The sequence below is a fragment of the Antedon bifida genome, chromosome 2, assembly GCF_963402885.1.
Source record: "Antedon bifida chromosome 2, ecAntBifi1.1, whole genome shotgun sequence".
Classification (NCBI taxonomy): domain Eukaryota; kingdom Metazoa; phylum Echinodermata; class Crinoidea; order Comatulida; family Antedonidae; genus Antedon; species Antedon bifida.
The window spans coordinates 32649174-32674035 of NC_136227.1; the positions used below are offsets into that span (position 1 = coordinate 32649174).

Sequence of the window (24862 nt, forward strand, 5' to 3'; positions counted from 1 at the left end):
TCAATTATACACGTTTCGAACACTGTACGATCGATTTATCATAAATTTACCGTGGTTTTGGCCTTCATAAAGTTTGAAAAGTGATAATAAATTTATGGAAAAAACAATCATTACAATCACAAATTATTATTGAGCATCTGTTGACGTGGACGTCCTAAATAAACGATCAACAGGCGGATCAATACAAATCGATATTTGAACACCCTATATTGCATGGTACCTGATTTAACCACCACCCACATTTTTGTATTTGTATTAAATTACCAATGAAGCGAAATAAATTGATTTAATTTCGTTCTGCTGATCACAGTATTTGACTTTGTGAGCACAGGACCAGACGTACAGATCAAAATGTGCGCTTCATTTGCACCAGGATGTCAGAGATATTAATACCGGCTGAACCAAGATTACCGGGAACCAAGAAAACCGAGGTTGTAAGTAGGTTTTCATCAGTATTATCATTATCATCTTCAATATCATTATCAACGGGTTGCCATCATCCTGGTTGATTGCGATATGCCGTTACCATCATCATCATCATCATCATCATTATTATCAATAACATCATCGTACTTATCGTCATCATCTTCTCGATCATCATCATCTCTTTCGCATAGAATATGAAATGACGTAATTTCCACCTTGTTTCAAGCTTTGTGATCGTAACGCTTTAAAAAAAATATATTTTGGTTAAGTGCTATACAAAAGACAATTATTATTATTATCATCATCATCATCATCATCATCTTCCTTCTTTTCATCAACAGAATCATCGTCATACTTATTGTCATCCGCTTTCAGTATCATCTTTATTGCTGTCATTATTGTCAGCGGAATCAACCTTCTCTTTCTTACAAACTTTATGTGACACAAAATGTGATATGCCCATATGGACTCACATGACATCATACCACTACCATATTTGGGCACATCACACTGTTTTATTTGATAGTGAAGACAGGGCTTTAAAAATTAATCTAAATATCAATCTTCTTTCGATTTACCAATCTTGCTTTAGAGCTCTATTCAGCATCGTCATCATTGTTGGCTTTCAGTAAATTTACTCAGTCTTAATACTATATTCTCAGTTACATTACATACGACTCTTGATCTTTCTCACTTGATCTCTGCCAAAACATTCAAGCAAAAGTGTCGTGTGCATAATAATATAATTGAAAGAGGTACTCTTCAAAAGAGTGCCGTGTGAAAAGTAGAATCCTTTTCGATACTTTATTATATCTATACTGATATAATGTATAGTTATACATATATGTACTTTTAATGACAATTATTTTATAGGTTAATATTATCGTCATAATGTCTGTTCCCACGGCGATATTTTCTTTGATCCTATCATCCGATTAAACCATCAAACTATCATTTATACAATAAACAAATCGATGTTAATCGATATGCCATCATTGTTAATCGATATGACATCATTGTTAACAGATCAAATATAAATAGATTAGAAAAATAAATTGGCAGAGATCAATATTAGTTTGTGTGCCGCTGGCGTACAATCTGGATGTTTACAAAGTACTACAGCCTGTGCTTGAACGTATATTGAATTTTAGGCATAGGAAATGATTATGAAACGACACTACTTGTAACTGAGAAATGACATTTTAAAGGTAATTTTAATGTAGTTACTATTCTTTCATTTGCGCGTTATATTATATTGTTTGAAGGTTTGAATGGCGAAATCAAATGTTGATATAATGTTTGCGGTACACCACGTATCTTAGTTCTGAAAAGAACTGTTGAGTTTCTCAAGCGTTATATTATTAATGCAAAATTTAAATCCCGTCCGTCACCACTTGTATAAACTAAACATATTTTCATTTATAATTTTTTAGTATAATTTGGAAGAAGGTTTAAAAATTCCTGGCACTGATTACGTCATAATGTATGCCCCTGGCTATCAGTTTTTACGTCAACTCAACATCATTGATCTGGATAAAGAGGCTAGGCAAACTTTAAAGACGCTTAAACGATACAAGCCAAGTACAACGCTGGAGCCCACTGACAGACCGCTCGCTGAAGACCTTCCTAAAGAACTCTACATCGCTGTCTTCGGCTCAGTTGGATCCGGCAAATCTTGCCTCATCAATTCACTTAAATATGTCTTGGGTTACGATCAGAAGAAAGCATACGAGGATATTACAGGCGAACGAACTGGCGTGTGTAACACGACAGATGACAGTAAGACCAGAGGCTTTCTCAAAGTGTTCTTGACAGATCAGATTGCGGTGTTCGACAACCGTGGTATGCCGGATTTCGACGAAGCTACCGTAGCTGTTGTAGCTACACAATTATGTATGAAGTAACTTTTTTAAACAATTAAAACCCCATTAAGATGGTATTATATTAAACATATTTATACCTACTTGTTCAAGTCTACTTCATTTAAATTGAAATGGTGTTTGAGCATTTATGGTATAAACTAATATTTTCTGAATTATAACACTCATTGCACCTATCATCATCATCATCATCATTATTATTCCTGTAATAAATATTTAGGCCTACATTCCTTCATTTTAGGTGGTTTGCGTGAAAATTCGGACAATGTGAACTGGAATAGGAACGTCGTTGATAAACTAGTTGACGCAAAAGAGATGGCGTTACGAGGAGGAGACACTAAAGATTGCCAGATTCATATTGCTCTGTTAGTTGTCAGGTAAGTAAAGTACCAGGATATACCTACATAATTACCCAATTGAGACATTACATATTGATATGGTTCATTTCTTTTTTCTCTAGCGCATCAGATCGTACACTGCGTGTAAAAGAGATGGGAGAATTTGCAAAACGAATAAAAATGGCTACAAGTAAGTATGCATACGTCACCAACGTTTACTAGACTTGCCCCAAGTCTGTAGTTATTTCGAGGCTTTTCGATGGTTGTCTGAACCTGAAATCGGGGTGTTTCGAGCTCAGGTAGTATACGTATGAAACGCCATATGTGCTAAAATATATATCTTTTTACTAATATTAAGTCAAAACTCGAACGAACGTCTGACTTGAGCTAGGCTAGGCTAAATTTGTACCACTATATTTCAGGTGAACTGCCAATAGCAGTCGTTACTCACATAGACGAAGCAAAGGAGCATCGAGTCGAAGAGATTGTCAGTGATCTGGAAGATCTGGGCATCCAGTTTATCTTCACAGTTCGTAACTACACAGTCCGTGATCATGAAGTTGATCCACAAACACACAAAACAATGTTGAACATTATACAATGCTGTACGCGCCAAGGCGATAAAGTGATGCGAAATCGACCGCACACTGAATGCCGCATTTTGTAGGTTTAAGCTTTGTTCCCACTAGAACGCAACGCAAGGACGTAAGCCGCAACGCAAGCGAATTGACCAATCCCAGCAAAAGATTATTCGAACCGTTCCTTATGATTGGTCAATTCGCTTGCGTTGCGTCTTACGTCCTTGCGTTGCGTTCTAGTGGGAACCAAGCTTAAGCGATAAAGTGACGAGAAATCGACCGCAAACTGAATGTCACATTTTGTAGGTTTAAGCCTTGTTTCCACTAGAACGCAACGATGTAAGCCACAACGCAAGCGAATTGACCAATCCAAGCAAAGGATTATTCGAACCGTTCCTTGTGGTTGGTCAATTGCGTTGCGTATTACGTCCTTGCGTTGCGTTCAAGTAGGAACGAAGCCTAAGTGATAAAGTGATGAGAAATCGACCGCAAACTGAATGTCACATTTTGTAGGTTTAAGCCTTGTTCCCACTAGAACGCAACGACGTAAGCCGCAACGCAAGCGAATTGACCAATCATAAGGAACGGATTATTCGAACCGTTCCTTGTGGTTGGTCAATTGCGTTGCGTATTACGTCCTTGCGTTGCGTTCTAGTGGGAACCAAGCTTAAGCGATAAAGTGACGAGAAATCGACCGCAAACTGAATGTCACATTTTGTAGGTTTAAGCCTTGTTCCCACTAGAACGCAACGACGTAAGCCGCAACGCAAGCGAATTGACCAATCCAAGCAAAGGATTATTCGAACCGTTCCTTGTGGTTGGTCAATTGCGTTGCGTATTACGTCCTTGCGTTGCGTTCAAGTAGGAACGAAGCCTAAGTGATAAAGTGATGAGAAATCGACCGCAAACTGAATGTCACATTTTGTAGCTTTAGCCGTTTTTCACACGATTTTCGTACGGTACTATGACAATAAATAACAACTGTAGTTATCTACTTACTATTATACAACCATTCTCCCACATTTTACTAAGCATTATGACTTTCGATCATTTACAATGTATAATGTAAATAATATGATATTAATATTAAATACTTTAATCTTATTTATCTACGCCTATAGTTAAGTATTATTAATATTCTTGATATTTCTTGTTCTTGTTTTTCGTCTTTTAAAATACAAAAACAGGGTTAAGTTATCCTTTTCCAAATGGAAATAGTTACTATGTTAGGCCCAATGAGATTTAAAGGTTAAAGGCATCCGTTATTTTGTTTGTAACGAATTCAATTGATTTTCCAACGTAAAACTAGTATTAGTTGGGTTAAACATTTGCCATTGTGAATCATTACTTTAAATTCTATACAATTGAGAAAATATTTTTAAATTAAGAAATGTCTTTAGTTATTATAGATTAGTCTTTTACTACGGCATGCTATTCTCTTTAAATTTGACAGCAAACACTTTGGGAACTTCAGTTATAATATTATTTAATCCTTTGTAAAATCCATCATTGATTGAATAAAAAAGACGAAAGAAGAAGGACCGTTTTTCTATTGTATTTCTAAACGCATTGTCCGTTGACATGCAACTTAAAACGCGTTCTTTCGCTGATTGCCGTTTACTTATTCATGAGGTAATAGATATGATTTTCATCTCAGCTCGTCTTCTTTTACACGCAGACATGGTACATCCTTGCGTTCTTGCTTTATTTAATGATGACGCCCCCAATATAGGCTCATCGATATAAAACAGTCAGTATTTTCATCGATTCACATAATCTTGCGCAGCATGCAGCAAGGTTTAATACCGACAACTTATTTCTGCTTTAATAGAGCGGATATCTGTCGCAAAACATGAATTAGAAATATTTGTTGCAACCGAAAGACGTTAATACTTTTTGGTATCATCAAATTTATTTATCAATTAATATTTGCCACGGAAACAAAACTGAACATCAATGAATCAGAAATGCTGATGCTGAAGAGATTGCTTTTGTCCTTTTTACAGGTAACCTTTTATTTTTATTTTATTTTATTTTTAAAACCAGAAACAACAGCAGAAACAAATCCGTCACTTACAGCTTGGTTTAACAGATACAGAGACAATTACAACAACTCAGAAACACTTAAATTGCGACGAAACAGATAAAGATTGGAATTAAAAATGTCGATATGGGGATAGGCCTGAACTGAACTAAACTAATGTAACATTTGCATGTTGTATTACTTATTCATAATAATAATTAATAATGCATTTAGTCACGCGATTACAGGAATTTTCGGTTGAAGGCATTTTCGCCCTGAAAATTAGGTAGAAGGTGGTGCACTGTATTATGACTAATGCTTTTTACCTGTATGGCAAAATTGTGAAACTATTTTAATGAATATTTGTAGAGTTTTGAAGACCAAAATGTGTTTTTTTTAAAACTATTTATGGACAACCTCTTTGGACTATGTATTACATTCATTAATTTCTCAAATTTATGTTTCAAATTATAAGGTTTAAAATTGCACAATGGAACAGTTTTGTGTTTCGTTGCCACTATCATTCGATTTTTAGAAAAATATAGGTATTAATTTATTATTCTTAGTCTGTGTATGTATTTTATGGATGGAATATTCTCGTATTTGCTTTTAGGTGTCATTTCTTGTGGATGTCACCATTTCGCTAAGTTGTCCGCAGTGTACATGTTACTTCTCAATAGGAATTACTGCAAATGTTGCAGGTGAGAATTGTTTATATATTAAAAACAAAACGACAGTGCATAGTATTCTATAAGAGGGATGCCCGAGACAAAACTGGTGCTGACCAGGGTTCAATTTAGACTGAGCAGCATTGGTTAGCGACGAGGGCACGTACCCCCATACTTTGGGTTGGGTTAAAGCTCTGTCTACACTATCTAGTTTGACAAAAAAAGTGCATTGTGCCCAAATAAGGTAGTAATATACCCAAATATGGTAGTGATGTGACAACATCATGTCCATATATGATCACATTTTGTTGTCACATAAAGTTTGATAGTGTAGACAGAGCTTTAGCTTTTTTCATGGTATGTATGTACAGTGCTTAGAGGTTTCACAACATTCGGTGCTTTATAAATCCAGGATATTATTATGATTATTAAGACAAAGAAAAATATAAATTATTATATATTTCAATCCAAAGGCAAATTACTGAAAAAATGCTGTGGGTATCAGTGGCTGGATCTCAATGGAGATATAAAAAAAAAGCGAAGCTAAATCAAAACGAGTAAAAAGAGTAAAACAGCCATTATTATTATATATATGAACATTACCTTTATTTATCATTACATAGCGTATTAACCAATGTTGAATACACTTTAATATGTTATCCATAATGTAGAATTATAGAAACAATTAGACTATATAGGAAAACTAATTGGCGGTAGGTGAGTACACTCATTAAAGAAGTATGCTCTACTAATAACTTCTCACAAAGAGATCAAATAAATAAATTCAACATTTTGAAAAAATATTACTTTTTAATATGAATAAATGACTTATAGTGTACGTTAGTTACCGGGGTAAAAATATTCAATAATATATTGCAATTAATATAATATTAAAATTTTATAGCAGAAGATCAAATTACAATATAGACAACCGGTGATAAAACAAATATATTGATGAACAATAACACTGCTGTCAATGATTGTTAATAGATAGAAGAACGTCTATTTGTTTGTCAATCAATTACCGTATGTCGTTAAACAATGACAGATACTAATGTAATTATATTTTATTTTTTATTTTTTATTTTATTCAATCGAAACCAACAGCGATAATTACCGCCACTAACAGTTTGCTTGCTTTCTCATTGTATTGTACCGGTGTACAGGTTAAATTGAATGTAATAATTACAATTATTGTCATTTGAATTTCAATTACGGAACTCGAAACAATTCATTTTTTTTCAAATTCAAACAAACACAATGTATGTACTACGACTACAAAAAGGACGTTTGGAACAAAAGGAACATTTATTTTCTATATCTTTGAAATTGAATTATATCGTGAAAATAAAATGATGATGCAATGACTTGTTTTTAGGCGGATAGTTTCAAGAGGAGGTAACTGTAATTTCACATGGGATATGATACATTCCTGCCTGTCAATCACAATGTTCACCGTTAGCCAGAATATATATCTATATTAAACGATTTTCATTCTGGTGGTCTTAATAAAGCAACAATGAAAGAAAGACATAATTATACACCAAGACGAATTATGAGAAGCCTATATCAGATACGATACTACTACACTCTGGTACAATGAGACTAATTAAAGAAGAATATAATATTACTAAAAAAGCCTACTAAAAAGGGGTCAAGCAATAAAATACTAATTATATAAACTGACTCTGTGTGTGTTCCAGTTACTGTAAAATCAGACGGTAATACAATAACCAAAGTAATATCATTTTTGAATTGATAAATCGATACAAATATTTGTTTTATGAAATGTTATTCTTTAATTTTGTAATAAAGGGTAATAGTTTTGACTTAATATTAGTAAAAAGGAAAATATTTTGGCCCATATGACGTTTCATACGTATACTACAAACATCGAAAAGATCAGACTTGGGGCAAGTCTTGGTAATTTTACTAGCAAAGACACTCGGGACGATTTTCAAAAGTGTTCAACACTTTCCCGTACAGTTGAGGTCATACACAGGTTTGATGCGTGTAGGCCTAATAGCCAAAAAAAGTATCTCTCTCTTATAATAGATTAGTTCACAAACAATTACATTAATGTGATAAGATCTTCAACTCGAAGTTCCACTTCTGGTCACTGCGTCCTTCGGTTGATTTACGCGCATCTATTGTCATCTATTTTTTTTGGATTTTTAAATGCGAAACCAACAGAATTCTGTATTGATAAATTCATCAATGGAAATAAGGATTTAGGTGATATTTGTATTAGATGTTGTCGAAGAAACGTATATCACTGCGGTGCGTCTTTGATCTTTACTAGGATAATCTCTCCTCAAAAATCTGAATCCATCCCAAGTTAATAAGATAATATTGCTAATCAAATTGATCAAAGCCCCACCTTAAGAATAAGATGATGGATTGCATGTCATTATAGAGACACGAAACTTGCGGTATATTGCCTCAGAACAAACTAAATACAAATTAAAGCTTGGTTCCCACTAGCGACGCAACGTAACGTAACCTACGCAACGTAAGAAAATGCCCTTCCAATAATTGTGTTTACTCCCACCTGCGTTAAATCAAACCTGCGATGTTTGCAGCACTGTTGCGTCGTCGGTTCCCACTTGTGATTACGCAATACAGCACTTTGCGTCAAACGTCGCTGCGCTGCGTTCCGTTGCGTCGCTAGTGGAAACCAAGCTTAAGTAACAGAGAAGTGAAGAAATATTTTAATATGAGAATGATGAGTGAGAACGAATAGAATGAGTAGAATGACGTAATGAGTAGAAACGAACAAACAACAAAAACTGAATTCAAAAGTAAAACAAATATAGGCCTATTGACCAGTTTTTTACTTTTGAATTAAAATATTTCGTCTTCATAACGACATTACTATCGTATTATAAATAAACGTCCCAATTAATCATATTTCACAATTCTTCAGTAAAACAGCCTTACCTAGCCATTCGCTTGGTTCCCAGTAGAGACGCAACGCAAGGATGTAGACGCAACGCAAGTGAGTTGACCAATGACAAGCGACTGTTCAAATAATCCATCGCTTGTGATTGGTCACGTTGCGTTACATCCTTACATCTCTAGTGGGAACCAAGCTTTGTAGAACATAACTACATCGGTTCAAAATATATCTTCCTTTATCACAGTATCTCTGGTCGACGGTGCAGTAGCCAGAGAAGGCCGAATACAAAGTGTGGGTGAGTATGCTGGTACCATCTGTGCCGAAGGATGGACAGAGGAAGACGCTAATATCGTTTGTAGGAAACTGGGGTATGAAGGAGCAGAAAAACATTTAGTTTATGATTTCGGAGAGGGAACTGATGACGTGTGGACAAACTACAGTAGCTGTCTCCTAGGATACGGTTTTCCGTGCGACCCTGTTAATGTAACATCCGATACATCTTGTGGTCATGATAATGATGTTGGTGTCGTGTGTTTACCACGTAAGTAGTAAATCGGTTGGAAGGAGAGGTTGGGAAGGGGAGCGGGGATGGGTGAGAGTTAACAAAAAAAGAAGGGTGGGTGTGGTTCCTAATGAATACAGACACATCTAAGTTAGATGGCTATTAAACTTAATCTCTTCACGAACAAACGAAAATCATATTTCAATAAGTATTTAATGCACTTTCCTGGCATTTTGTAGTGAGAATTCGATTAATTGGAGATGAGTTACACGAAGGTAGGGTGGAGTTTTTTCACCGTGGCGAATGGTCTATGATGTCAGCGATTGATATAAACGAAGCTGACGTCATCTGCCGTACCTTAGGATACCCATCTGCAAATTACACAGATTGCTGTACTGGCGGAACTACGTCTGAAGACGAGACATTACCGTATGATGTGGAATGTACGGGTGATGAGACAGACCTGAGTGACTGTTTGTTCAAATGGTTAGTAGACGACGGTAGTTACAAATCAGGAGTGAGGTGTTCAACAGGTAAGCAGGTATCGAGTTTATAATTGCTACTGCTTGAACAAGACAATATTAAAAACAGGATGCTGAGCTTTTCTTGCCAAAATAGGAACTTGCAACAGTCCTTTGATCTTAGGATTGGCTGCGAAAAAGTCATACTAGTTGCGGTTACAGTATCAAGGTACATTATTCTCCAGTTTCTGTGTGGAACTGATCGTGTTGCAGCCACACATAAAACCTTTAATCCAATGGAGCTCAGCATGTTGTTAGATTGTCGTGTTTTGTGATATTTTGTTTTCAGGTACTAGCTAAAGCTTGGTTCCTATTTGGACGCAACGCATCGACGTAGGCGCAAAACGCGATTTGACAAATTCCAGGCGACAGTTCGGATGACCCATCGCGTTATGATTGGTCAACTTACATCCGAATGGGGACCAAACTTCAACTAAACCTGTACTAACCTAATGATGTCAGATAGTCAACCAAAGGGGTAGGTTTTAGGAAGTTAGGTCCTTAACGGTTCATTATGTTTTGATTTGTTTTGATTTATATCTAGATGGAGTTAGCTTAACCGATGGTGAGTTTGCATCTGATGGGCGACTTGAAGTGTACACAGATTCAGAATGGCATTCAGTGTGTGCCAGGGACTTAAACATGGACGCTGGCAGGGTAATATGCAAGCAGCTAGACTTTGAAGACATTTTGAGTATTGGCAACGTCAGCAGCATTGCTAGGAATGTATCGACTATCTACAACGTGAATTGTTCTGGATCGGAGACTAGATTTGAGCAGTGCGGTTTTGACGTAACAAATCAACGAAGTTGTCTAGCGGATGCCTACATATCCTGCAAAAAATGTACGCTCGATTATACAAAGATAGATACATTTATAAATAGTTGTAGAGAAAAACAAAATAGGTCTGGGGGGTGAAATAGATGTAAGTCGCATCACATCAATCGGAGCAATATTATTACTGAACACGAATATTAACCAATAAGTCTGGTGCCGAGAAGAGCACGAAAATTAGGCATAATTGTATTTAGGCTACGTTTAGTTTGTAATACGGGAATCGTGAAAGATACTGGAAAGTAACTATATAGCAGGCATCAACAATTGCACATTGAGTCCTTAAAGGCCTATGTAATGTTCTGACACTTTAGGCTGGTTGGTGGTGGTACTTAATGTAGACTGATGAATTAATCCAATGGGTTGAGTTCCTGTCTCTGCCACAAACACAATTGTTGTCCACATATGACCAAAAGAGTGGCACTACCAAAGCGTCATAAAGCATTTCTGATTTATATATTGGACGTAGTTTTTGAAATAAATAAGATCTGACTAAGCATTATAGATTATTTGATTTTTCCATCATAGCGGGATACAGATTGACTCATGGATATAACCGACTATCAGGGTTTCCACAAGCATACCTCAACAACACATGGACGTATCTGTGCGAAACGGAAGCCTCACTTGATATGTTTTGCATTCAAAAGCAAACAAGTGGCGTATATTTATTACGAAAGGATGAAGAAAGAACAGCATACGGACAAGGCTGCACGTACTGTACTCAAGAGAGTGGACCGTTTGAGTGTGTTTCACCCGAAGAGAACCCGAACAACCGAACACAGACGACGGCGTACGAACAGTACGACTACGTAGAATGTTCACAAGGTACGATGATAATATAATTCATTCATATATAAAACTGCAATAAAAAGCACAGGGATAATTAAGTTCTGTCTACACAATCAAACTTTTTGTGTCAAAAAAATGGGATGTGTCTATATATGGACATGGTGATGTCATCACTACCATATTAGGACACATCACACTTTTTGATAGTGTGACAATGCTTTAGAGAAAGAAGTACTGTATAACTAACAGAGACACCCTATTGTAATATATATTATCATGAGATCATGGTAATCCGAAATAAAAGGATGAATTAAATGAATGAACATATCTAACTACAGTATAATTACATATAACCATTATCCACAATTAGACGTCACACGAATTAAGGGAGGAGGTAACCAGGGAATGGTGGAAGTCTTTCGAGATGGTCGATGGTTACCGGTTTGTAATGATCACTGGAATTTGGAAACAGCAAAGATAACTTGCAAAGAGCTCCACTTTCTTGATGTCAATCCAGTACAAACGATTCATATTCTATCTAATCCGTCACCAGACGCTGTTGTGATCCAGTGTAATGGAAGTGAATCAAGTCTGTTGCAATGTCCAATAGATGATACTGTATCATGTGCGAGTACTACTGCACACGTCACCTGCTGCTCTGATGGTAATCTGCATAATATTGTATTCATTATGTTATGACGAACATACTGTAGGCCTGGTAATAAAGTAACTTAACCTAAGTGCACGAAAACAACCAATCAATCCAAGTTGCGTAATGCTTGGTTCCCACTAGTGACGCAACCTACGGAACGTAAGAACATGCCCTTCCAATAATTGTGTTTGCCCCCGCCTGCGTGAAATCAAACCTGCGATGTTTGAAGCACTGTTACGTCGTCGGTTCCCACTTGTGATTACGCAATACAGCACCTTGCGTCGATACGTCGCCGCGTTACGTTGCGTTGTGTTCTAGTGGGAACCACGCTTTAGCAACGTAAGAAAATGTCCTTCCAATGATTGCGTTTGCCCCCGCCTGCGAGAAATAAAACCTGCGATGTTTGCAGCACTATACTGCGTCGTCGGTTCCCACTTGTGATTATGCAATACAGCACTTTGCGTCAATACGTCGCTGTGTTGCATTACGTTGCGTCGCTAGTGGGAACCACGCTTTAGAGTTGAATAATATTTTTTTTAGAAGACTGAAATATAATTTTTTTTCTCAGTTGGAATACGTTTACAGGGGTCACCAATACAAAACGCTGGTCGTGTTGAAGTGTATTCAGACGGTGAATGGAGCACCATTTGTAACAGAGACTGGGACATTAATGACGCTCATGTAGCGTGTCGAATGCTAGGCTACCCTGAAGCTATCACAATATATACGTATGTCGCGTATGGCAAGGGCGTTGGTTCGATACTTCCACGTAGTTTTCTGTGCAATGGCGATGAAACTAACCTATTCGACTGTCCGTCTACATCACATTCTACATCAACCACACCATGTGGACATGCAGATGATGTTGGCTTGCTCTGCTATACAGGTAAATTAAACACGTAAAATAACGTAATATGACTGGTGACGAAAGCGTAATTATCATTTGAATTGTTGTCATTTTCTTTTATGATGTTTTCAACAATAATAATAAATATAAAGCTTTGTTCTCACAAGCGACGCAATCTACGCAACGTAAGAAAATGCCCTTCCAATCATTGTGCCCCCGCCTGCCTGAAATCAAACCTTTTTTGCAGCACTGTTGCGTCGTCGGTTCCCACTTGTGATTACGTAATACAGCACTTTGCGTCAATAAAACAGTAATTTGACCATGCTATGTTTTTTGTTGTTAAATAGAGTTTATTCGGCTTTCCGACGGGAGTGAATCGGCCGGACGTGTAGAGTTGTACATCGACGGTCAATGGGGTACAGTGTGTGACGATAACTGGGACATAGACGACGCGTTCGTCGTCTGCCGTCAACTTGGGTTCGACGGTGCAAGCGGTTCGTACAGTAGCGACAGATACGGTTCGGGCGAAGGACCTATACATCTAGATGAGGTACAATGCACAGGCAATGAGACAGGCCTTTTACAGTGTGGCAGTCAACGGGAAAATGATTGCGAACACTCAGAGGACGCGGCCGTGTCTTGCTTTTCTGGTAAATACAGTTTTAAAAATTAAATCATTTTTTTTAATCAAAGAAACGAATCTACGTTGATAAAAACAAGATTAACATTGAATTTATATTATGTATAATATTTCAGAATCACGTGTAAATCCTATATGGCTTGGACCACTCAACAGCGTTCAAACCGAAGGTACGCAATTTACTTTCATTCCTCAGATCTAAAGCTTGGTTCCCACTATGACGCAACGTAAGGAGGTAACGCAAAGCAAAGTGATTTGACCAATCACAAGGAACAGATTATTCGAACAATCGCGTGTGATTGGTCAACTCGCTTGCGTTGCGTCTACGTCCTTGCTGGGAACCAAGCTTAATAATGAATGGGTTTATGTGTTATAAGCCCGAATTAGACCGTGTGTACCCAAACTTACACCACTTGCAGACATCACATGCAACCAGACTGTAGTAAGTCTACAAAGCCTCAAGTCATAATATACACACACAATTTCGCTCTCTAACCTTACGCAAACATGTCTGGGTCTGAAACATAACAATTTCCATTTGTTGAACCATATATAGAAGTGAATCATACCTGTTCCACCAACCAGTTTACCTGTACGTCTGGTGCGTGTATTTTAAAGTCATTGGTATGTGATGGTAACTTTGATTGTCCGGATAACAGTGATGAGAACGGAGAAAACTGCATTCAAGGTACTCTACGCCTTACTACCACTACCACTAAAATTACCACTACCACTATACCCTATCACTACCATTACCACTAACACTTGCCACTACCACTACCACTAACATTACCACTAACACTTGCCAATACCACTAATACTTGCCACTACCACTAATACTTGCCACTACCAATAACAATTGCCACTACTATTACCACTAACACTTGCCACTACCATTACCACTAACACTTGCCACTAACACTTGCCACTACCACTACTACTAACATTACCACTACCACTAACAATTGGCACTACCACTACTACTACTACTACTACATTCGCAACGTTTCTCTATAATCATGTGTGTTAATGTGTTTAGATTGCGTTTACTTCTTGTATTTCTTTGAATACGTGAGTTGTGAAATATAGATAATATATTTCTCTGATTTCAGAATGTTTCAAAGTGTCTGATGGATCGGATTACCGTGGAACTCAGGACACCACGGAAAATGGCCGATATTGTCTCTCGTGGACTAGTACTATCAAAGGCAGAGATGCTATTTATCCAGTTGACTACACCAATAAAGGCATTGGCGATCACAACTTTTGTAGAAATCCTAACGGAAGGTGCCGACCTTGGTGCTATTCTGGCAACTTTTACGAAATGAACGATTGTGCCGTTCCGCGCTGTGGTAAGTATATAGGAAATGAGACCCGCAATGACACGGAAGGGATGACGTCATGTAAGACGTGTGTACTTCTGACCAATCAGAACCAACTTCTGGGTATGTTTAGTCTCATACCGATTGTGAACACTGTTGCATATGATTGACTAAACCATCAACACGTCTTATAGCTCCTTCTTACAAGCACGATGACTAATCCAAGGTATGACGTCATGGCAAGTCATGTATGTACTTCTGACCAATCAGAACCAACGTCCGACGGATCGTATATAATAATACTCCCTACTTATAGCTCCTACACTTCTCTCCACTCCTACAATAACGTATATAATAAACAACAAAAGCAACAACAATTAACTAACATCATGCCAGAGCAAGAGAACATCAACAGCAACATCGGCATCGAAATACTGCTTTTTTCTAATAATCAAAATAGATTCAGAAATCACTCGATACTTTAATTCTAATTGACTGTACATGGAAAGCAGACATTATGAATTAAAATGTCATTTAATCTTTTAGAACCAGAAGAGAATCGTGTTTGTCCGCCTACGAGTTTTAGATGTGGATCAGGCCATTGTATCTCATACTCATTCTACTGCGATCATAGGAACAACTGTCCAGATAATTCGGACGAAACTCACTGTAGTAGGATATAAATCAATAAACTTAATAACATAAAGCTCTGTCTACACTATTAAACTTAATGTGACAACGAAAAATATGATGTGCACATATTGATGTCATATCACTACCATATCTGGGCATATCACCATATTTGGACACCATTTTTGTCAAACTAGTTTGATAGTGTAGACAGAGCTTTACACATTTCATGACATTTGCGTTATTACCACGGCAATTTTTTTTGCAATAAAACTATAGTTGAGAAGGACGGATTATGAAAAATAAAAAATGAGCTGAAAACAATTTTAATTGTTTATATTTTAATTTAATTACCTGACGGAGACGTTGCTGCTGTAATCGTACATCGCTATGTTTATCTATATTTTGTTTAGTATTTCCTAGCTGCGCTAATACTGATTTTGTGTGTGACAATAATCGTTGTTTGGAACCATCATCTAGATGTAATGGAATTACGGATTGTGCTGACGGAACAGATGAGTTAAAGTGTGGTAAGATACGCAAATAATTTCCCCTTTATTTTGCCTGTATTTGTTTTAAATTATTTTCGCCATCCGGAGTCCCCGTTCACACGGTTCACACGGTCCAACATTGTAATATTTTGAACACGCACATACGACTAACTAACATTGTTGTTTGTCGTGACAACCAAGACGGCGATTCGAAAAGGCTGATGGGATATGTGACGTCAAGTGCAAACGATCTATTTTGTATACTTAATTTCATTTTTTCTTTTTAAAGTTCAATGTAGCGATACTTTCTTACGATGCAGTGACGGTAAATGTTTACATCCAAAATACATATGCGATGGCACTTCCGACTGTCCGAAAGGTTTAGACGAAGTTAATTGCCGTACGTATGCTTACGTTTAAGCTTGGTTCCTTCTAGCACGCAACGTAAAGACTAAAGCTTGGTTCTCACTTGCGACGCAACGTAACGCAATCTACGCAACGTAAGAAAATGCCCTTCCAATCATTGTGTTTGCCCCCGCCTGCGTGAAATCAAACCTTTTTTAGCAATGCGATTTTTGTAACAATGTTGCATCGCGGTTCCCACTTGTGATTACGCAATACATAACCTTGCGTCGATACCTCGCTGCGTTACGTTGTGTTGCGTTCTAGTGGGAACCAAGCAGCCGCAACGCAAGCGAATTGATCAATCAAAGGCTTATTCCAACTGGTCAATTGGTTTGCGTTGCGGCTTACGTTCTTGCGTTGCATCCTAGGGTGAGAACCAAGCTTTAATAACAGTTCATTTAAGTAAGCATGTCCTATGGTTATTGAAGGGAAAACACATATTTCATTGTTTTATCTGTCTGGAAATAATTTGGTAATAATACGTATTGGATGGTTCTCTTTTTGTCTTCGCGACACAACCACTTCGAAGCAAGAAGCATACCAAGCACCTGCGCATGCGTACAACATAGTCAATGTTTTAAGACCCTCAATTTAAAAATAGTGAATATAGTCGTAGATATGATATGAATCTGAACGCTTATTATTCCCATTAGGACGCAACGAAAGGACGTAAGCAAAAAGTAAATTGACCAATCACAAACGATGGATTATTCGCTCTCTCATTGGTCAACTTGCGTGCGTCGCGTTTACGTCATTGCGTTGTGTACTAGTGGGAACAAAGCGTAAGTTCCTTAGAAATACTGCAGTAGAAAATATGTTGTAATTTTAACTGCAGATTTCAATTCACTTGGAGCTGTATGTGACAACGAAGATGAAATCAAATGTGATAACGAAATTTGCGTTGATCCCAAATACGTGTGTATGTTAGACTATGATGAGTATGGAAATATACTGGGATGTCGAGATCGCAGCCTCTTACGTAATTGTGGTAGGTTATTACGTATTATTACGTAACTGTGGTAGGTTATACTTTCATATTTATAAGTTCATTTGCTACAGCACTTTGCGTCAATACGTCGTTGCGTAACGACGTATTGACGCAAAGTGCTGTATTGCGTAATCACAAGTGGGAACCGACGACGCAACAGTGCTGCAAACATCGCAGACGGGGGAAAACACAATTATTAGAAGGGCATTTTCGTACGTTGCGTATATTGCGTTACGTTGCGTCGCTAGTGGGAACCAAGCTTTAGAGGAGTCTCACTCTCACGCTATTCCGAAACGTTTCAATGTTTTACACGCCTTGTTTAAAAACGTGTATTATTGCCTGCTCTGAGAGATATATAATTCTATACTACACGTAGGCCTACCTATATAGAAAAGGCAATATCTCTGTGACATTATGCCTAGCCAAAATGACATTATGCCTATATAGCCTAGCCAACATGTCATATGGGCAAAAACACCATTGGTTTTTTGTTGCAGACGCATTTCAGTGTCCTTCACATACGTACAAGTGTCTAAACTCATTCTGTATTACAATCAAAAGTCGATGTGATGGGACAATCGACTGTGAGAATGGAGAAGACGAACTTAACTGTGGTAAGTCAGATTCCTAATTGAATTAAAATATTCCACTACGTAACCAATGTAAAGCGTGGATCCAATTGGAAGCAGCGACGTGACGTAGGCACAGCGCAAGCAAGTTGACCAATCACAAGCGACAGATCCGATGATCATCGCGTCGTGATTGGTTAATTCGCTTGCGTTGCGGCTTACGGCCGGCCTTGCGTTGCGTCCTAAAATATCTATCTTTATCATGTTTCAGACGAATATGACTGTCCCGGATCTTTCAAATGCCAAGATGCGTCAAATTGTATTTCTCAAAACCGTGTGTGTGATAACATCAAAGACTGCATTCGCGCCGACGATGAACTATTTTGTAGTAAGTGAATTTTTATTGTTTGACGGTTTGCATGGCGAAATCAAATTTTGATATAAAATCTGCCGTACACCACTTATATTTAGTTCTGAAAAGAACTGTTGATTTTTTACTATTATTATTATTATTATTATTATTATGCTTGTTTATTCAAAGAACATGAGCTGAAAAAAAAATGGCGGTATGAAAGACTGGTAAAACACTGAAAACAATTATCAATTTCCACTATAGTATTTGTGATTTTTCCAAACCGACCGGCAGGTGAGGCCATTAGCATCGAAAGCGACGCTATGCTATGGACAGAAATCAGCAATAAATTGTCAATATATAACAATCTAAAATGTGAGTTTTCTTTTGTTATAGATGTAACATGCCCCAAAGGATGTACCTGCACTGATCTTTCTTTTAATTGCTCTGGAATTGACTGGGACGCGGACAAAGCTGCTCTTATACCATCTGATATTAGATACTTGTAAGAATAGTGTATCGATATTTACCTTACTAAATATAAAAAGCTCTGAGCTCTGATTGGTTGCACATTTTTCAGCATCGCAAATAAAACGTACTGTACTGTATATGGAAATATGAATACGCATGCGCATAAACTAACGCTTAATCCCGCAGATGAAAATCATACTTGAAAACAGATGCTTATTACGTAGATAAATAATACTCGTATATAGGACTATTACAAAGCATTTGACTTTTTAAATCCGACCTATTTATTATAAAATCATTATTTAATTTAAAAACAATTATTGTTTTTAGAAACATGAGCAGCGTATCATCGCATACTTCAGAGGGCGCTTCAATAGCTGAAACAATTTTCATGAACCCGGATAATTTCACTTTTATCGTTGTTTTGTAAGTATTTAAATGATTACTGTTTTTCGCTATGACGTAATGACGAACAGCAGATTATCTACGCATGCTTAGATAGTAATTGTCGTTGTGATCGCTTCCACAAACAGCACCATTTCTACTACACCACACGGTATTTGTACGCACTAAATTCGGTTTCTGTTATTTAATACAAACAATCGTATCGTATTTTGTAGGGATATATCTGGCAACAATGTGAAAGAATTAATGGATCAACCGTTTGAAAAGTTGTATCATCTTAAAACATTGTAAGTTACGTCATCATTTCCGTTACCCGTAAACAAACCCATGGGCTAGAACACACAATAATGACGTAGTTTTTCCTATATTTTATGACTCATAAGCAAGTCCGTATTACCTGTATGATTATGCTAATTAATACTATATTTCAGATATATTCACACCAATCAGATAACGACAATAACGGACGACGTTTTCAAAGATTTAATACAGCTAAAATATCTGTAAGTATATAATAATCATAAATAGATATAAAACCCGATTCCCAGTGCTGTATCTCAGCTCCACATACTATTTCCGAAGTATCATAGAAATATTTAGTAATACAGAATCTCATTTAGGCCTATATCACATGTGGTGCCTGTATTATGAAGGTTAGGTTAAGGGTTAAGTTACTATACTAGATACATACGAAACAAATACTGTATACACAAATATTCCTATGATTTCGGTATACAGTACCGAAAATCGGCTGATAAAAACAGAACAAATCATTAAATATATGGGTCGTTTCGTAAAGAAACTAAGTGAACAAAAATGATCGACTGTTATTGAAATAACTTCATCAGTATATAATAAGATGAATAAACATACTATTTATACACCAATTATTGAAGAATGTATTATAATTATTTCTGGTTTTTATTGTATTAGTGATCTACATGGGAATGGAGTAAAGTCTATAGACGAAATGGCGTTTTCTGAATTAGCAGAACTTGAATACTTGTAAGTAATAAACTCTCAGTTCTTTCCATGGCGAAACTCAAACTCAAACTTCGAACAACGCTTTTGGATCAGCGGCACACATTTATAAAACGATGCGTTCTAACAATAACAATACAGTTACAAAAATAAATTACATCAAAATTAAAAATCAACAATTTCACCTAGTTTTTCAAAAGGAAACTCATGAATAGTTATTTCATTTCCATATTTCAATGTTTCATTTACGATGCTTTATTTACGAATTACAGAGATATATCTGCAAACGACATTGAACAAGTCGATACAAACATATTTATGGACCTAACGTCACTTAAAACATTGTAAGTAAATTTCCTTCAAGTGAGCCAATATAATTTGAAGTGTAATTGGTATCTATGTTATTTGGAGTTATACGAGACACTGGATATCGAAGACATCGAGACTATATTCCTGAGAGTACTACTATTAGTCGAATGGAAGGTTGCAATTCTGTGTATAAGCATAATGAGTTAGGCCTATTGTATCTTCCTATTCTGTTTCCAACAAATCTTAAACAGATATTCATGAAATACTAAGACACTGTCTACACTATCAAACCTGATGTGACAAAAACATGTGATCCCATAATATATGGATACGATGACATCATATCACTACCATATTTGGGCACATTACACTTTTTTCGTCAAACTAGTTTTATGGTGTAGATAGAGCTTTAGATAGAACAAACAAAGTTGACACGTGACGTGACTATGATTCACATTTCAGAATATCCGATGACCACTCATTCTGCTGTTTACTGAATCCTAGCATGGATGTAGACTGCACACCAGTCGCCGATGTCTTTTCGTCCTGTGCCAACCTGATGCAGAACGAGATACTCAGAATCTTCTTATGGGCCTTTGGAATAAGCGCGCTATTTGGTAACATGTTTGTAATAGGATGGAGATGTAGAAATTGGCCATCACGTGAAAGTGCGTCGTACACACAGTCTTTACTGGTGATGAATCTAGCAGTGTCAGACGCACTCATGGGTGTCTACATGCTAATCATAGCAAGTGCTGACGTATTCTACAGAGATGATTACGTCACACATGCGAAGCACTGGAGGCAAAGTCTTACGTGTACTTTTGCCGGAATCTTAGCTTTTCTGTCAAGCGAATTGTCTGTTTTCACGCTGACTGTTCTTAGCTGTGACAGATTTCTTCACATAGCGTTTCCATTTCGTAGCGTTCATTTGACATCGACCTCGGTCAAATACGCGGTAGCTCTGGGGTGGTTCTTGACAATAGTAATGAGCGCTGTCCCTATACTACCACTGCCCTACTTCAACAATGAGTTCTACGGTGTCACCAGCGTGTGTTTGGCACTACCACTGACGTCAGAAAGAGTGCTAGGATGGGAGTACACGGCCGCCGTCTTCATAGGTTTCAATATGTTTTGTTTCGTATTGATATTTGTATGTTACGCAGGACTTTTCATTCTGGTGAAGATATCAAGCAGTAACATCCAACAGACTGGGAATATAAATGCCGCCAAAAATCAACACATTGCTATGGCTGTTCGAATGGGTTTTATCATTGCTACGGATTTCTGTTGCTGGATGCCGATTATAATAATGGGGATGTTATCTTTGACAAGAACAGTTGATATTCCGGCAGAGGTGTACGCTTGGTCTGCAGTGTTCGTCCTACCAATCAATTCAGCCATCAATCCGTATCTGTATACCATTGCATCAATGAATAAACTTCAGAAACAACTGAATCCATCTAAAAAACGTGTTCATAAGACGGGAACCGGTAGTAGTGCAGTTAGCTTCAGTAAGTAAAAGACACCCTAACGCTTGGTTCTCATTTGGATGAAACGCAAAAACGTATAGACAACGATGTGACCAATCATCACAACCGACAGTTCGGATAATCCATCGCATCATGATTTATCAAATTACTTCTCTTGCGGTGCGCTTACGTACGTCCTTGCGTTGCGCGAGAACCAAGTTTTACATCAATGCAATCAAACCAGCCTTAATGGTCTTTCACACCTGTTCCGGCACGGTTCCGGTCCGGCGAATCGAACATCAATGTTTCGTTTTCACGACGCTCCACGCGGCTATGCGCCAATCGATATGCGCGTAGCCGCGTGAAAACGAAACATTGACGTTTGATTGGATTTTCCGGCGCCGGACCGGAACCGTGCCGGAACAGGTGTGAAAGACCCTTAAAGCAGTAATGTCTATAAATAATAAATACACTGTCTAAACGTCTCCCTCTTAGAAAAAAACTTTTTCCTTCGATTTTATCCAAAACATCGTCCCTAGAGTGCCATATACTGCACACACGGAATTAGAAAATCATATCGTTTTTGCCAATTGTTTGGTGTCTTTGATTTTATGTGATTGCGAAAACTTGGTGTCCTACAGTATATATATTGCCAAGTATCATATTAAAATCAGCATTAATGACAATGTATTTTTACTAATATTTAGGTGGTTCACATAATGCAAGTAGGACTGAAAACAAACGAAAAGAAGGAAACTTGTCTGTCGTAGAAAGAATGGAAGCTCTAGTGAAATCTAACATTGATACTGGTAACACAGCAGTGAATGCTGAAATACACCAACTTCTCTCGAAGGCGTTACAACTAACAAGACGAGGAAATAATCCCCTTCAGGTAATCATATGGGGCTGGAATTTTGGTAATTCTTCAGTATTGTTCGTCTATATAGGATGTATACAGTTGCTATACGTTTGATACATATTCAAGCATCTGTTTGTGGCATATTATACTGTATAATTATGATGATGTACAGTATTTTCTTTACAGGATAAGATTGGAAGTCCTAGGGGTTGTATGAATACGAAAGAACAAACTAAGGAAGAAACAAAAAATAATGATCTTGTTTAGGTGAACCTCTTGCGATGATAACCGAACTTTAAGGGTGTGTGTTGGGCATTGGATTTCTGATCGTGGTTCGAATTCAAAACTCGTTGCATTGCTTGTATCCTTGGGCAAGACGATTTACTTGCCTTTGCCTCTCCTCACCCAGGTGTATAAATGGGTACCTGTCAAAACACAACTGCGCTGATTACGTCTGCAACATTATAGGAGTGTTTCCAGAGGTGTTTTATTCAAAACATTACCGGGATAATAATGTGAAGAGTTTAGATAAGATCGGCGTATTATTATTAATTATATAATTGACTTTATAAAGTCGGAATAACACTAGAACTACAGTGAACATGTGTTTAATATTGTGTTGATTTTAGTCGGTTGGTATATATTTATTTTATGGTGTACATTAACGTGAAAACATGCTTTGTCGATTTAAACGTCTAATCTATGATGAAATGTTATTTCTGTAATAAATAAAACAATGTAGGCCTACTTAATATCCAGTAAAATATTTCTATTGAACACAAGGCACGTGTATTTCACACATCGTCACCGTCCGAAACACAATCAACTTCACTATAGTGTATATTTTCAAAATGAAACACATTTTCTTTCGTTCACTGGAAAAGTTATTTTTAGCCTTACATTTTATTTATAGTTAAAATGTAACTTTGTAATGTTGTTTATGACTGACAAATAAATGTTACTATAAAAAAATAGTTTGTAAAACTTCTAATAAAAAACATGACATCATTATTTCAACAACTTTTTTTAATTCTCATTTTCTTCTCCTCTCGAACGGACTCAACAAAGATATGTACATTTAATACATGAACAGTGAAGTACTGCACATAAATATAACTTGTACAATTCGTCTATTTCATACATTGAAATTGATATCGTGATGAAATAAACATTCTTTGCCTTTAAAGTAAAAATTCAAAAAACTATCTTTTTTTTCTACATTATTTTATGCTTGATATTTTACCTACGTATTAGACCTATAACTGATATCAGACTCCCTCTCGGGGAGAGAGAGGACACCATTAAGTTTTGTTTCCTCCACTACGAAGCATCGAGAATGCACGCGCAACGCACGTAATCTGACCAATCACAAACGGTGGATAACTGTCATCTGTGATTGGTCAATTTAATTTCGTAAAACGTACATCCTTACGTGACGTCAAAGTAGACACGAGAATTACAGGCACACTTTTATGCACCACAAAATAATGGTAAACCCTTTTTTTACAGCAATTAAATGCCGAAATACATATTTAAAGTTTTAAAGGCCTATATCACATGTGGTGCCTGTATTATGAAGGTTAGGTTAAGGGTTAAGTTACTATACTAGATACATACGAAACAAATACTGTATACACAAATATTCCTATGATTTCGGTATACAGTACCGAAAATCGGCTGATAAAAACAGAACAAATCATTAAATATATGGGTCGTTTCGTAAAGAAACTAAGTGAACAAAAATGATCGACTGTTATTGAAATAACTTCATCAGTATATAATAAGATGAATAAACATACTATTTATACACCAATTATTGAAGAATGTATTATAATTATTTCTGGTTTTTATTGTATTAGTGATCTACATGGGAATGGAGTAAAGTCTATAGACGAAATGGCGTTTTCTGAATTAGCAGAACTTGAATACTTGTAAGTAATAAACTCTCAGTTCTTTCCATGGCGAAACTCAAACTCAAACTTCGAACAACGCTTTTGGATCAGCGGCA

General features: G+C 36.9%; 4 protein-coding genes across 9 annotated transcripts; all 4 read left to right on the forward strand.

Moving 5' to 3' along the window:
• Nucleotides 1-315: 315 nt before the first annotated feature.
• Nucleotides 316-4763, forward strand: LOC144834724 (uncharacterized). 6 transcript variants are annotated; one of them, XR_013611001.1, is made up of 7 exons: nucleotides 324-434; nucleotides 1860-2319; nucleotides 2548-2683; nucleotides 2767-2834; nucleotides 3067-3311; nucleotides 3681-3943; nucleotides 4096-4763. XR_013611001.1 is itself a non-coding variant. In XM_078689627.1 (6 exons), the coding sequence occupies exons 1-5, from the start codon at nucleotides 375-377 to the stop codon at nucleotides 3309-3311; spliced, it is 969 nt and encodes a 322-aa protein (XP_078545753.1). In that variant the 5' UTR covers nucleotides 324-374; the 3' UTR covers nucleotides 4096-4763. The 6 variants fall into 6 exon arrangements, 5 of the variants coding, with proteins under 5 accessions (XP_078545756.1, XP_078545753.1, XP_078545754.1 ...); XM_078689627.1 differs by lacking the exon at nucleotides 3681-3943; XM_078689628.1 differs by lacking the exon at nucleotides 3681-3943 and having other exon boundaries at nucleotides 3067-3263; nucleotides 4103-4763.
• Nucleotides 4764-5189: 426 nt separating this feature from the next.
• On the forward strand, nucleotides 5190-15092 carry LOC144835626 (scavenger receptor cysteine-rich domain superfamily protein-like). Its single transcript, XM_078690706.1, has 12 exons — nucleotides 5190-5228; nucleotides 5859-5946; nucleotides 9057-9353; nucleotides 9554-9847; nucleotides 10380-10679; nucleotides 11198-11497; nucleotides 11832-12125; nucleotides 12682-12999; nucleotides 13308-13610; nucleotides 13717-13770; nucleotides 14157-14288; nucleotides 14713-15092. The coding sequence occupies exons 1-12, from the start codon at nucleotides 5190-5192 to the stop codon at nucleotides 15090-15092; spliced, it is 2799 nt and encodes a 932-aa protein (XP_078546832.1).
• A 307-nt stretch (nucleotides 15093-15399) lies between these two features.
• On the forward strand, nucleotides 15400-20562 carry LOC144835627 (uncharacterized). The gene is made up of 11 exons (XM_078690707.1): nucleotides 15400-15594; nucleotides 15966-16082; nucleotides 16333-16443; nucleotides 17284-17436; nucleotides 17934-18050; nucleotides 18754-18862; nucleotides 19159-19254; nucleotides 19449-19520; nucleotides 19665-19736; nucleotides 20167-20238; nucleotides 20487-20562. Exons 1-11 carry the CDS (start codon nucleotides 15450-15452, stop codon nucleotides 20560-20562), a joined length of 1140 nt encoding a protein of 379 aa, XP_078546833.1. The 5' UTR covers nucleotides 15400-15449.
• Nucleotides 20563-21066: 504 nt separating this feature from the next.
• Nucleotides 21067-23178, forward strand: LOC144836254 (G-protein coupled receptor GRL101-like). Its single transcript, XM_078691507.1, has 3 exons — nucleotides 21067-22037; nucleotides 22703-22887; nucleotides 23041-23178. Exons 1-3 carry the CDS (start codon nucleotides 21083-21085, stop codon nucleotides 23119-23121), a joined length of 1221 nt encoding a protein of 406 aa, XP_078547633.1. The 5' UTR covers nucleotides 21067-21082; the 3' UTR covers nucleotides 23122-23178.
• The last annotated feature ends 1684 nt before the right edge of the window (nucleotides 23179-24862 follow it).

Coding starts and splice junctions, on each gene's coding strand:
- LOC144835627 (XM_078690707.1), top strand. CDS start 15,450: ATGTCATTTAATCTTTTAGAACCAGAAGAGAATCGTGTTTGTCCGCCT. Junction 16,444..17,283: donor TTTAGACGAAGTTAATTGCC/GTACGTATGCTT, acceptor TTTTAACTGCAG/ATTTCAATTCACTTGGAGCT. Junction 20,239..20,486: donor TTAGCAGAACTTGAATACTT/GTAAGTAATAAA, acceptor TACGAATTACAG/AGATATATCTGCAAACGACA.
- LOC144834724 (XM_078689627.1), top strand. CDS start 375: ATGTCAGAGATATTAATACCGGCTGAACCAAGATTACCGGGAACCAAG. Junction 435..1,859: donor GAACCAAGAAAACCGAGGTT/GTAAGTAGGTTT, acceptor ATAATTTTTTAG/TATAATTTGGAAGAAGGTTT. Junction 2,684..2,766: donor ATTGCTCTGTTAGTTGTCAG/GTAAGTAAAGTA, acceptor TTTTTTCTCTAG/CGCATCAGATCGTACACTGC.
- LOC144836254 (XM_078691507.1), top strand. CDS start 21,083: ATGCAGAACGAGATACTCAGAATCTTCTTATGGGCCTTTGGAATAAGC. Junction 22,038..22,702: donor TAGTAGTGCAGTTAGCTTCA/GTAAGTAAAAGA, acceptor ACTAATATTTAG/GTGGTTCACATAATGCAAGT. Junction 22,888..23,040: donor GAGGAAATAATCCCCTTCAG/GTAATCATATGG, acceptor TTTTCTTTACAG/GATAAGATTGGAAGTCCTAG.
- LOC144835626 (XM_078690706.1), top strand. CDS start 5,190: ATGCTGATGCTGAAGAGATTGCTTTTGTCCTTTTTACAG. Junction 5,947..9,056: donor AATTACTGCAAATGTTGCAG/GTGAGAATTGTT, acceptor CCTTTATCACAG/TATCTCTGGTCGACGGTGCA. Junction 14,289..14,712: donor CGGAGAAAACTGCATTCAAG/GTACTCTACGCC, acceptor CTCTGATTTCAG/AATGTTTCAAAGTGTCTGAT.